At 39.7% G+C, this 12,941-nt stretch overlaps 1 protein-coding gene across 1 annotated transcript in view; it reads left to right on the top strand.

Annotated features, from left to right (window-relative positions):
- mre11a (MRE11 homolog A, double strand break repair nuclease) overlaps window positions 1–12,941 on the top strand; it is a 72,668-nt gene that overhangs the window by 13,314 nt on the left and 46,413 nt on the right. Inside the window, exons 3-7 of the mRNA XM_063053841.1 lie at window positions 3,129–3,289; window positions 4,445–4,532; window positions 5,392–5,533; window positions 11,684–11,798; window positions 12,501–12,686. Coding sequence (XP_062909911.1) covers window positions 3,129–3,289; window positions 4,445–4,532; window positions 5,392–5,533; window positions 11,684–11,798; window positions 12,501–12,686 — 692 coding nt within the window. The remainder of the gene's footprint in view (window positions 1–3,128; window positions 3,290–4,444; window positions 4,533–5,391; window positions 5,534–11,683; window positions 11,799–12,500; window positions 12,687–12,941) is intronic.

The following is a 12,941-nucleotide window of genomic DNA, read 5'->3' on the forward strand; positions in this document are numbered from 1 at the left end:
TCCTCTGACATTATAACCCCAGTTACAACAACATTTCTCTTCTTTCCTTCCTCTTGGCTCCCTGAACTATGGTACCACAGTCTCACCTGCAGCCATACCAGCTTGTCCGTTGCCACAGACTGTTTTGAAGTATTGATCTAATGGGTATGCTGCATCCTGAAACACAGTGCCCAGGTTACTCTTCCCCCTCCCTGATGCATCACTGTTTGAAGCTCAGATTCCAGGTCATCAAGCTCGAGCCTGAGTTCCTCGAGCAACCAACACCTGATTTAGATGTGGCCATCAGGACCCACAATGGGATCCACCAGCTCTCGTATCATGCAGCAACAACACTTAACCTGTTCCTGCAGCCCAAGATTATTTTATTAGTTGTAATTTGATATCTTTTTAGTTGATTACTTTATATAAAAAAAAACCTCATCTGTTACTCACTTGTGCCTTCTTGCCAAAGCCTCAAACCTTGGACTTTTACATTGGCCCGCTCACGCAGCGGCCAGTCCAAAATGGCCTCTGGAACCTTAGCCTCTGCCTCTTCTTGCCAAAGCTTCAGTTCCCTACTCTAACTCTGTCCGCTAGCACAGTGGCTGCTCCGCTTAAACCCTACTTCTTTTTATTGGCCCAAGTGTAACTCATGCAGCGAGACTTGCTCTTTTCAATGGTTTCTGCTCTTACACAGATCTCACTCTGACTACTCTAGTGGTAGTGAGAGGAAGCCGTATCCTCCTTAACATATCTATAAAATCTCTTTTTATAAAATTTGTATTTTATAAAATCTTTTTAATTTTTCTGCCAAAGTTATCTCGTGCCTTCTTTTTGTCCTCCTGATTTCACTTGAGTACACTTCTGCATCTATTGTACTCCTCCAGGAATCTGCTTAATCCCAGCTGTCTGTACCTGACTCATCCTGATCCATGCTGCCTTTTCCCAGCCAGGGACTCGGTATCCCTTGTTATCCCAGGTTCACTACTCCTGCCAGCCTTGCCTTCACTCCAACAGGAATATGCAGACCTTGAGCTCTCACCTTTAAAAGTCTCCCACGTGTGTAGACCCTTTGCTTTCAAAAAACCTACTCCAATTGACTTTTGCAAGCTCCTGTCTCATGCTGTTAAAATTTGCTTTGCCCCAATTAGGATCTTGAACCCATGGACCAATTCTGTCCTTTACCATAACTATTTTAGAACTAATAGAACTATGGTCACTGGTCCCAAATTGCTTCCCCATTATTACCTCAGTCACTTGCCCTCCCTTATTACCCAAGACTAGGTCAAGCTGTGCCCTTCCCTAGTAGGTCTCTCTATATGTTGCCAAGAAAAGTTTCCTTAACATACCTAACAGATTAATCCCCCTTACCTAGGCTTTCCTCGCTCATGACCTTTCTGCTGCCTGTCTTACCTATTTAATTTGTTGTTACTGACATCTGCATCATTTTCTAGCCTCTCATCTGCCTTCCTGATGCTTGGGATCCACCACCAGTCTAGTTTAAACACACCCTAGTAACACCAGCAAATCTGCCTGCCAGAATGTTGGGATCCCTCCACAAAATCTCCCGTTGCCCCCCGCCCCAAACTGTTGAGTCCCTAATTGTGATACTCCTTTCTGCCTTCACCCATCTCTACTGAACCTCTGAGCCACAGAAGCCTAAACCTACTGCTTGCCTTCTCCTGAACAGTCACTACCCCCAGCTCTATCCAAAGTGGTATTTTTTTTTGAGAGGAATAGCCGCAGAGAAATCTTGATTAACAGCCTGCTACTTTAACCTTTCCTGATGGTTGCCTAACTGCTTTCTGCCTGTACGTTAGGTGGGGTGCCACAGTAGTGTAGTGGTTAGTTCGACGCTATTACAGTGTGGGTTGTCGTAGTTTGGAGTTCAATTCTAGCGCTGTCTGTAAGGAGTTTGTACATTCTTCCCATGATCGCACGGGTTTCCTCCCACAGTCCATTTAGTACCGATTAGTAGGTTAATTGGTCATTGTAAATTGCCCTGTGATTAGACTAGGGTTAAATAGGTTGGTTTCTGGGTAGCACGGTTCATTGGGCTGAAGGGACTGTTCCGCACTGTATCTCCAAATAAAATAAAAATAGACTACCTTGCTAAGACTCGTCTATGAAACCCTCCACATCTTAGACGGTCCTGAATTTGTCCATATCTACCCCCAGCTCCTCCATGTGTTCAGGCAAGAGCTGCAGCTGGACACACCTCTGTACAGATGAAGTCTCCAGGGACACTGGAAGTCTTCCTGATATCCCACATCCCACAGAAGGAAATGCCGCTGCCCTAATTGCCATTTGAATTCTCTGAGGCTGAAAACAAAATGCAAGAAACTTTACCTGTGCCTTTGCTGTCCAGAGCCTGTTAACTTACCTCTCAGCCAATGTCCTTTCACTGTTTTATACTCTTCAGTTAAGTTTCTTCTGTTCTGCAGGTATCTATTTCAAACCCCCCAACAGAACTCTTATGTTCAGCCAAATGCATTTATGTTGCACATCCCTGGATTAACTTTCATTTACTGTACGACTCTGCCCAGTTGACAAGACATACCATGTTTTCCTTGAGCTCTTCTCTTCACTATCATCCATGTAGCCAATTGTTGTATCATTTGTAAACTTGGTCTCTACATTTCAATCTAATTGATATATATTCTGCAGTGTACTGTATCTGGCTGACCGCTAGGAAGCAAATTTACCGTGAAGTAAGGTTTAGTTACTTTCATGCTTCATTATACATGTGTAACACATTTTTAAAAATGCCAAAATTCTATTTATAGTAATAAGAAGCTATTAGGTTTTATTAGAGTATCATCAAGAAATAGTCACTTGTTCTCATAAGTGCCGCTTTGAAATCAGTTGTTAAATTAGTTTCTGCATTGAAATCTTTGATTAAAGACTTCTACTCAGTGAAAATCCATATGTAGATCCCAGCCCAGCTGCTAAAGCATGAAATTATGTTGTCATGGCATTGTTTGAGTATCACAGCCAAAATACGTTTCCCTGAGCAATCCATGTACCCAGTTAGATTATTTCGATAATGTTAAACCTAAGAATAGCTCTGGAAAATGTACATTTATTGGCTTAGATACAAGATTAAACCAAAAAAAAATTATTAGCTTGCATTTCTTTCCATCTCTTAGGTTGATTTTATACTGCTGGGTGGAGACCTCTTTCATGACAACAAACCTTCCCGGAAGACTTTACATACCTGTATGGAGTTAATGAGGAAATACTGCATGGGAGACACTCCAGTACAGTTTGAAATATTAAGTGACCAGTCAGTTAATTTTGGTTATAGTAAGTAAGTACATTTTTATACATGATTTATTTACTGTAGTTTTTTCCAAAATATGAAGTAAGTATAATAATACTCTTAGCAAATGAATGTTTGGAGAGGAGTTTTGAACAGTGACAAAAACTTGGCAATCTTGTTACAGAATAAATTTAAACTCACAGTTTCAGGAGATGAATTTGGTAGGACTCTATTTTGAAATGGGAAAACAAAGCTTGCATGAATATATTGTTTTCATAGCCTCAGAAATTTACAATGGCATCTTATAATAACTTAATTACTTTTGGCATGTAGTCATTTGTGTAGTCAATTTACACACAGCAAGGTACCACAATACAATAATGACAGGTTAACCTAGTTTATAATATTGATTGAAAGGTAAAATTGGCTGAGAGATTGGAAACAATTTCCCTGTACTTTTTCAAAATACCTTCTGGGGTTTATTTTCTCCACCAGAGAAAAAGCTGTGCAACATTCCAACAATATCGCACAAGTTGTGCCAAATTCTCTGTTGTAACTCAGTTGCTGAAGTAACATAATCTTCTGATTTGGAGAGCACTGTCAACTGACTGATGCTGGCTGATTACCAGTGACCTCTGAATAACGATAACCACTGCTTCTACTGTTCACTTTATTTTGGTAGAAAATCCTAAATGTATTCTCATATATACTGCAAGTTATCCATTTGAAATCAACTACTCTAGTGCTTATCCACAGAACTGTAAACAAGACTAAGACTTCAGCTGCATTTACTTTAAATACGGTACAAACTTTAATTTCAAATAGTTTGAAAATGATTCTGTGGTTCAATTTCCCTTTTGTATTGTATTTAATTAATTTTAGCTGACTGTTCAATGAACTGCAGTTGACTTTAGTGCCGTGGGCTGATTATGGCATTACTGTCAGAAGTGCATTTATATAGGAGAATGAGGTGACTTTCACTTTGTTTTTACTTGCGATGTTCTTATTTTCAAGTATGCTATAACTAATCTCAGTCAAAACTCTAGATGCTTTATGGTTGATCTGACTGAAATGCTGGGAAAGTCTTATTAGAATACCATTGAAGCTTTAATAGATTGAGTAAGAGAAGGCAATCAACTTAAATCTAAAACTGAAACTTGGTGTTACTCAAATTATAACTATAAATTATTTTATTTTTTTCAGGTTTCCCTGGGTAAACTATCAAGATGGAAATTTAAATATCTCCATTCCTGTTTTCAGTATTCATGGTAACCATGACGACCCTACAGGGGTAAGATTTGTGTTTTTAATTATTTTACACATTCGGGATCAAATGATCAATCAATTCTTGGCAGTGTCCTTTCCTACTGCTGTAAATTTGGTACTTCAGATACTGCTCGCATTAAAAGCTGCACTTTGAGGAGATTATTTCTGTGAGCAGGGCAGTCTCCATTATATTGATGGATCCAGTTGGATAAAAGAAGAAATTGTCCACCTCATCAGCTTATAGTAGCAAATAAGAGTAATTTAGTCTGGTTTGTTGAATAGAGTTTAATTATCTAAGTAAGAAATAGTAATGTCCTATCAATGGGCTTTAGCCAATGTTACAAAGGAGTTAGTGGAAAGAATGTTTCATATGAAAAGTTAACTTAATACAACTACTCGCAGATCCACTGAGTATTTCAGCTTTTTCTGTTTTTAATTTGAATTATGAACTGCTAGACTCATTAACATTTTTAAAATGCTGGTCTACCTGCTAGGATTAGGTGTCCTGTGATCCACTTCAGACTGGAACTGGGTGCCGAATGTATTCAGAGTTTTCATCGCTTCCAACCTCCTTTCCTCTCATCCTGTCCCATCTGTGCCATGTACTTTCAATAGTCATAACTGTTGAGGAGGCCTTGGATTCTTTCTTTAAATGCACTTTTCAATTCTGAATTTATTTGAAATAAGTTGTAAGTGCAATGCTTATCTATTAAAATTTCTGAAACATTTAACCCAGATAGGCATTATTTAATGGGTGAAATCATGGAAATTAAAGCAAAGAAGAGATGATTAGATCTTTCATTTGCTTTGCTACTAGGGATTACATTTGGTGTATGTATGCCATCTTCAGCTGAGACTTTCTCTATATTTCATTTCTGTTGCAGGCTGCTGCACTGTGTGCTTTGGATCTCTTGAGCTGTGTGGGATTAATGAACCATTTTGGGCGTTCTATGTCAGTTGAGAAGATTGACATTAGCCCCATTCTGATTCAGAAAGGAGGTACCAAGCTGGCCCTCTATGGGTTAGGTGAGTCTCGAGCTTAGGGAAGCAAAAGCTATTGATTTAATTGAATAGGTGTATAACCATGCTTTATTATAAACTGAAAGTTTGCTCTTGCTCTCTGCAGACAGAAATTACTTGGATTTTATACAGTTTTGCAGTTTGTCTTTTAAATATTGAAAGGCAAGCTTCTCCAAATGATACCAACTTAGCAGCTTTGCACAGTGTGTATACAGACTTTGGCAGATGATGTGCTTTAAATGCGGGTTCAAAGTCACAGCTTCCACCACCCACCTCAGTCATTCCCCACCCTTGGACACCAGTTTGCCTCCACGCCTCCTGGTGGGGTATAGGTGCAGGGAGTAGGGGATTTCCTATTGCCAAGATGTCGCTGCTTTGTGTAGCCAGTACTATTGTAACTATAGAACTCACATTTTACATTATAATAATATTTGTCTTTGGGCGAATTTTAATATTCAGTCTAATCAATTAGCATATGTGTAATCAGAGTCAGTCCCGAAAGGTCAGGTATGTATAATGTTTAATGGAGAAATATGGAAATTATCGCACAGCATAGTGTTAAAAGAAATATGAAAATGATATTAGGAGAGCTATTGAAATTCATAGCCCTGTTAAATGATGGTCCTCACAAGTTTGACAATTGTTTATATTTTCCAGTGAGTGCAAAGTTCTGTCGAAAGTGAAAGCTGTGACTTTAAGCTCCCCCTGTAAATGTCACCAATACTGCAAATGCCAGTGAACTCAATTATTTAGAGAGTAATCTCCCTCACAGGGAGGCTTTTTGTGAATGGGAGAAACTGCAGAAAGCCAAGCAGCCTGCTTTCTTTCTCCAGCGGGTACATAATTAAAATTTTCGGATACAGAACAGCAGTACTTGATCAGAAGTGGAAAGTGTAGCACAGGCCTTGCATCGCATTCTGTGTCCACTCAAGTGAAAAGCCACCATAATGCTGAGAGCCCTGCACCATAATATCACCTGCATTGCACACCCTCCGTGTAAGCCCACACCCTCCAGATAATACTTACTGGATGTTTTTCCAAAGTCTCTGTTAGTAGTATAAGTTCCAAATATGGTCCAGCAGTAGTCTGCCATCTTAGCTTGCTGCTTAGGGCTGTCAGCAAGTGAAGAAAACCGATTGGATACATATTGAGGAAAGAGAGGAAGAAGGAGGCAATTGAGAGAAAGGGGAAGAGAGATAGAGAAAGAGGGCAAGAGAGAGAATGAGAAAAGAGAGCAAGAATGAGGAAGAGAGAAAGGGAGAGAGAAAAAGAGAGGGAGATAGAGAAAAAGGAAGTGTGGGTACTCAGTATGGGCGACTGAAGAGAGTGGGGTAAGAACAAGAAAGGGAAGAGTGAGGGAGATGGCACAGTGGGATGTAATAGAGTTGAGCAGGTGCTGGATGAGGAGGGAGGGTAGGGGAGAGTGGTGGGGGGGAGGAAACTGAATGGTGAGGAGAGATACAGAATTTCAGAGGGAAGGGAGTAGGAAAGAGAGAGGCAAGACCCTTAACAGTGTTGCTGAGCAGAGAGATCTTGGGGTTCGTGTATGTGGCTACACAGGATGATAGGGTGGTTAAGGAGGATAATGGAATGCTTGCTTTTATTAGTCGAGACATTGAGTTCAAAAGTCAAGCCATTATGTTGCAACTTTGTAAAACTCTGGTTAGGCCACATCTGAAGTATTGTGTACAGTTCTGGTTGCCCAACTATACAAAGAATATTGAGGCTTTGGAGAGGGTGCAGAGGAGGTTTTCCAGGATGCTGCCTGGTCTAGATGGCGTGTGCTGTCATGAGAGGCTGGACAAACCTGGGCTATTTTCTTTGGAGCTGAGGAGAGAGAAACCAGAGGGCATGCAATTAAGCTGAGAGGGGGTAGGTTCAAAGCAGATGTGAGGGGTAAATTTTTACTCGGAGAGTGGTGGATGCCTGGAATACACTGCCTGTATGGCGATAGAGGCAAATACATTAGAGGCTTTCAAGGGACATTTGGATAGGAAAATGGAGGGATATAGACATTGTGTAGCTAGAAGGGATTTTTTTGGGGGGGGGGTTTTGATTTACTTTTTGGCTGGTTCAGCACAGCATGATGGGCCAAAGGGCCTTTTCCTGTGCTGTACTGTTCTAGGTTCTAAGTTCTTTCTTCCTGAAGTTCCATTATGGTTTATACTGAGTTGTTTTTGAAATATAGAGTGATAGAGCAGCCAGTTTACCAAAAAAGAACAAGTAAACTTGATACTACAACTTTAAACTTGTGGCAATGAACTTAATTGTACCTCAAGGAGCAAAAGAATTCTTCAGACACTTTGAAACAGCCTGATGGAAACAAGTGTTAAATATTTACCTTGTTAAACAGGGGTCCCCAACCTTTTTTGCACCGCGGACCGGTTTAATATTGACAATATTCTTGCGGACCGGCCGACCCGGGGGGGGGGGGGGGGTGGCGGGGAGCGGGGGTGCTGTTAATCACGACCGGAATATCGGTGATAAGTCAACTATTAGTCACTTATAAGTGACTAATATGCTCAATTTCATTTCTAAAGGGGTTTATCTAACGAATTTAGTATTAAACACACAGCGCATATTTTCCTCGCATGAATATAACGATAAGTCAATTATAACAGTTGTCCCCAACCTCTGGGCTGTGGACCGATACATTGCTGCGAAGAATGCAGCGGTACAGCGGTGGTCGGAACGCACCCAGCACACCTTTAAGGAAAAAGCCAAAATAAACAAGTTAATTGATTAGGTGCTACCCGGCACATAAATGTCGGCCCAGATCAGAGGTGACGCAATCGGCAACCGCCTCTGTTCTGGGCCAACATTTACATGCCTGGCAGCACCTAATTAATTAGCTTGTTTATTTTGGCTTTTTTCTCAAAGATGTGCTGGGTGCGTTCTGGCTACCGCTGCACTGCTGCATTCTTCGCGGCCTGGTATTGGCCCACGGCCTGGAGGTTGGAGACCACTGAATTGTAAGTCACTTGTAAGTCAATAGCATCGTAACATTTTAAGTAACGTTTGGATATTAAACACACAGCACATATTTTCCTCGTATGAACATATAAAATCATTGCAACACACCAATATCGCTGAACCAGTGGGAGCCCTGGGCTTGTCTTCTTGCAACAAGACGGTGCCATCGAGGGGTGATGGGAGACAGCGATACTCGAAGGGGGTTCCTTATGTCCAGTCTATTCCGCAATTTAGTTTTCATTGCAGAAAACTCCGCTTCGCAGCGATATGATTTTGGAAATGGAAGCAACGTTTTCAGTGCTTTCGTGGCTATCTCAGGATATTCAGCCTTGACTTTGATCCAGAATGCCAGCAGAGATGTTATGTCAAACTTACTTTTCAGCCCACCGTCATTTGCAAGCTCGAGGAGTTGATCTATTTCCCGTGTTGACATGGATGATTCACCGGAAACATTCACAAATGGGTCACGGACCCATTCCTTTGCACATCTTGGGTCACTGATAACCTCACGTGCGTTAAAGTTCAACGGTGGGCGTGACAGGGAATGAGGAAAGGTGCAGCTGACTCATTCATATCGCCAAATCATATCGTTTCCTCGTGGCCCGGTAGCACATGCTTTGCAGCACGGTGGTTGGGGACCACTGTTGTTAAAGATGCAACCATAAATAGGTTTTTAAGAAGTTTCCATGATTAATCCAGGTCCACTATCCCTTATCCGAAATCCTTGGGGCCAGTTACATTTTGGAATTCAGAATTTTATGGATTTCAGAACCGCCCCCCCCATACCAAAAAACACGTATGCTCAAGTCCCTTATTTAACCTGACTCAGTGTGGTGGACTTTAGGACCCAGCGGCGCACCAAACCTACGCACATCCTCCCGTATACTTTAAATCATCTCTAGATTACTTATAATACCTAATACAATGTAAATAATTGTTGTACTGTATTGTTTAGGGAATAATGACAAGAAGAGATTTTATTTCCATCAAAAACATTCAATAAAACATAAAAATATACAGCTTCAAACGAACCGAATCAAACACATGGTAAATGACTTATTAGAATAAATGTAGAACATCACTGTCATTGTCACTATAAAACTTCAGTAACTTGTCTTTCTGTTTATTTAAATCATGTACAGTGATAATTCCGGCACTATTTTCTTTAGTAAGACGCCGCACAGACATACCACGATTAAGCTTCTGCAATAACTCCACTTTCTACGTTATTGACAGAGAAGATTCCTTCTCTTTTTCTCGTTGTTACCCATAGGGGTATCTGCTGCGCTTTTTGACATTTTCACAGTGAAATTAAACACAAAGTCAACAGTGAACACAAAATATCAGCGAACAGTAAATGCACATGTAACCAGTACGAGCGCTGAGCCACAACTGACGTCTGGGGGCCTCTGCTAGTGCTGCCACGTCACACCTGAGTGACGTCAGCTGTTGGCGAAAAAAACTTCAGTTTTCGGAGCTTTTTGGATTTCAGAATTTCCGATAAAGGAATGTGCACCTGTAGTGAGAATTCTTTTACATTTACATTTTCACTCCTGGCACCATGGCAGCTATTACACCTCAGAGCATTCCAGAATTCGGAGATCAATTCTGGCCCTGACTGTAAGGAGTTTGTATGTTCAACCTTGTGAGATGTGTGAGTTTCCTCCGGGTGCTCTGGTTTCCTCCCACAGTCCAAAGGTGACCCGGTAGTGGATTGATAGGTCATTGTAAATTGTCCTGTGATTAGGCTAGTGTTAAATAGATAGGATGCTGGTCAGCGTGGCTTATTGGGCTGGAAGGGCCTGTTGCTTATTATATCTCTAAATAAATAAATAATAAAGTACCCAGATTTTTCTTTGACTATATCAATTTCTTTCACAGTTGACCTGAGTTTTAAAAAGAGCAACTTTTCAACATTAGATTACTGAAGCATAGTAGGAACTTGTTTCAATGCAAGGAACATCTTACCTAATTATCCCTCAAAGTCTCGTAGTCATCCAAAAGAGCAAGTTAGAAACTGAATAGAACATCCCCATGAGTAGATGCAATCTGTGCACCAGATATTGGTGCATTGTTATGTGACAACTTCACCAATGCATTTTTCTCTCAAAACTTTAATGTAAAATTAAAGCAATGGCCATTCAAAGATCCCTTCAGACTCATAATCACATTCCCTTATCATTATTGGGTTAATATTTTTATACTCACAGCAAAATAGTTGGAGCACCTTAACCACATGCATTCAAAGAGAAAGTTCACCACCAGCTTTTTGATATCTCTAAGAACTGCACTCATCCCACAAACACTTAGTAATATTGCAGTCTGGATTGCTTCTTCTGGAGATGGGGAGGAATGAGATTTTGGATGCTGGTCCAAAGAATGAAGCTATACTATTTTAAACAAAGCCATCAAACTTGAAAATCTGTAAACTGTAGATGCTAGAAATCAGGTAAAACAAATGCTGCAAACATGCAGGAGGTCAGCCAGTATTTGTGGAAAGCAAAGTAGTTGATGTTTCAGGTATCAGAATGTTTTATTTCTCCCTGAACTACAAACCTTGGTTCTGTCATCGCTGTTTTGTCAGTCTTCTCAGTGGATGTAACCGACTGCAGTTCAGTTCAGCTCCTCATTGTTTGCCTTCATTTTCTCTCATTTGCCAACCACTTTATCTGCGTGACTAAAATTGAAATCACTTGTATGAAGAAAAAAGTACTACTCACTCCAATGTACTGACTAATCATTACCAAAATTTTCAAATCTTCCATTGTTCAAAATGTATCAACTGCCAATTTTAGGCTAACACTTCGGGACTGAAGACTAATTTTAGTTTTTTTCTCAGGTTGAATACTGAAATTTAATAAGTCATGAATCAGATTTATTGCAAACGGTAACTATTCCAGTTTAAGAAAATTGGGACAAAATATCAAGATTTTGCAATATCTGACATTTTAATTAAGTTGTAAGGGGGAAAAGAAACAAATGTCAGTGGAGAACAAATATTGACAACAATGCTTATGAGACTCATTTAACTGAAGATATTCAGGATAATGTAATAACACATTAAGCAGAAATAAGGCTGTTAATACCATTGTAGTTCTCAAAGTTATTTTGTAATGTACACCGCATTGAACATGAAATTCTGTTGGTAGTTTGGTGAAGTGCTTTATGTGCTTTAATTCGTAGGAGCCATTCCAGATGAACGTCTCTACCGAATGTTTGTAAATAAACAGGTCACAATGCTGAGGCCAAAGGAAGAGGAAGACAGCTGGTTTAACATGTTTGTCATTCATCAAAATAGGCAAGAAAACAATCATTTTATGATTTAGTGAAAAGTGACATTAATAAGCAACTTAAAAGAATTTGACTGAATAAAATTTCTCCTTTAAGTGAAAGCATATACAAGTACAGAATGTATAATCCCAAATGCTGCTCCAGTTGAGATTTTCAGTAACATTTTTGTGAAAAGGAATTTTAATTCCTGCTTCGTTCTCATAATGATTTACAAAACATTGCATGGGATTTCAATCTTTGGGCCATTTTGTACAGGAACATATACTCAGAAATTTTATAGATAATTTGACATGGGTAAGGTTTGGATGTGTGGAATATCATTTAATATAGAGGATCCCAAATAGTTTGAAGTACGTAATTTTCAGGGTCTATCTTTAGTACTGTTCTTTTTGATGCAATTTCAAACTTGAGAAAGAACTGTCTTCAAGGAGATGTTCATATCAAAGTGCTTTTAAATTCTGTAGTGAAATCAAAGGCTTATAAGCCAGTCATTATTTGTTCACGAGCGGAGCAGACTTAACAGGCCATGTGGTCTAATTCTGCTCCTGTCTTATGGTCAATTTAAAAATTCAGAATAATTTTATTTTCATCAGTAGTTATCACTGATAGATTAAAAGAGTGAAATAATAATTTAAAGTTAATGTTGTGCTTTCAAATATCTCTACTACTGAGCGCAATCTAACTTTGTAATTATGTGTTTCTCAAACAGGAGCAAGCATGGAGCTACGAGTTACATTCCAGAGCAATTTTTGGATGACTTCCTTGACCTTGTCATTTGGGGACATGAGCATGAATGTAAAATAGCTCCCACAAGAAATGAACAACAGCTGTTCTATGTTTCACAGCCTGGAAGCTCTGTTGTCACTTCCCTTTCTCCAGGAGAAGCTGTAAAAAAGTGTGCATCTTGTTTTTGATTGTTACAGCTTTTCTAGCACAGGGTGAAGAGTTAATAGTTATTTCTGTTGCATTAGCAATAGGTGTAAAAAATATGATTTAGAAGTGTTATTTTTATGGCCTATCGCTAACTTCCTTAAGAATGAGTTCCAAGCTTAGTTCTTGAACTCATGTAGAGCTTCCATGATGTACTTAGGTTGGAAATCTCTGCACATTAGCTTGACACAGGTGAAAGTATAACATGCGATGATAATAT

The sequence above is a fragment of the Mobula hypostoma genome, chromosome 7 (genome assembly GCF_963921235.1).
Source record: "Mobula hypostoma chromosome 7, sMobHyp1.1, whole genome shotgun sequence".
NCBI classification, from domain to species: Eukaryota; Metazoa; Chordata; class Chondrichthyes; order Myliobatiformes; family Myliobatidae; genus Mobula; species Mobula hypostoma.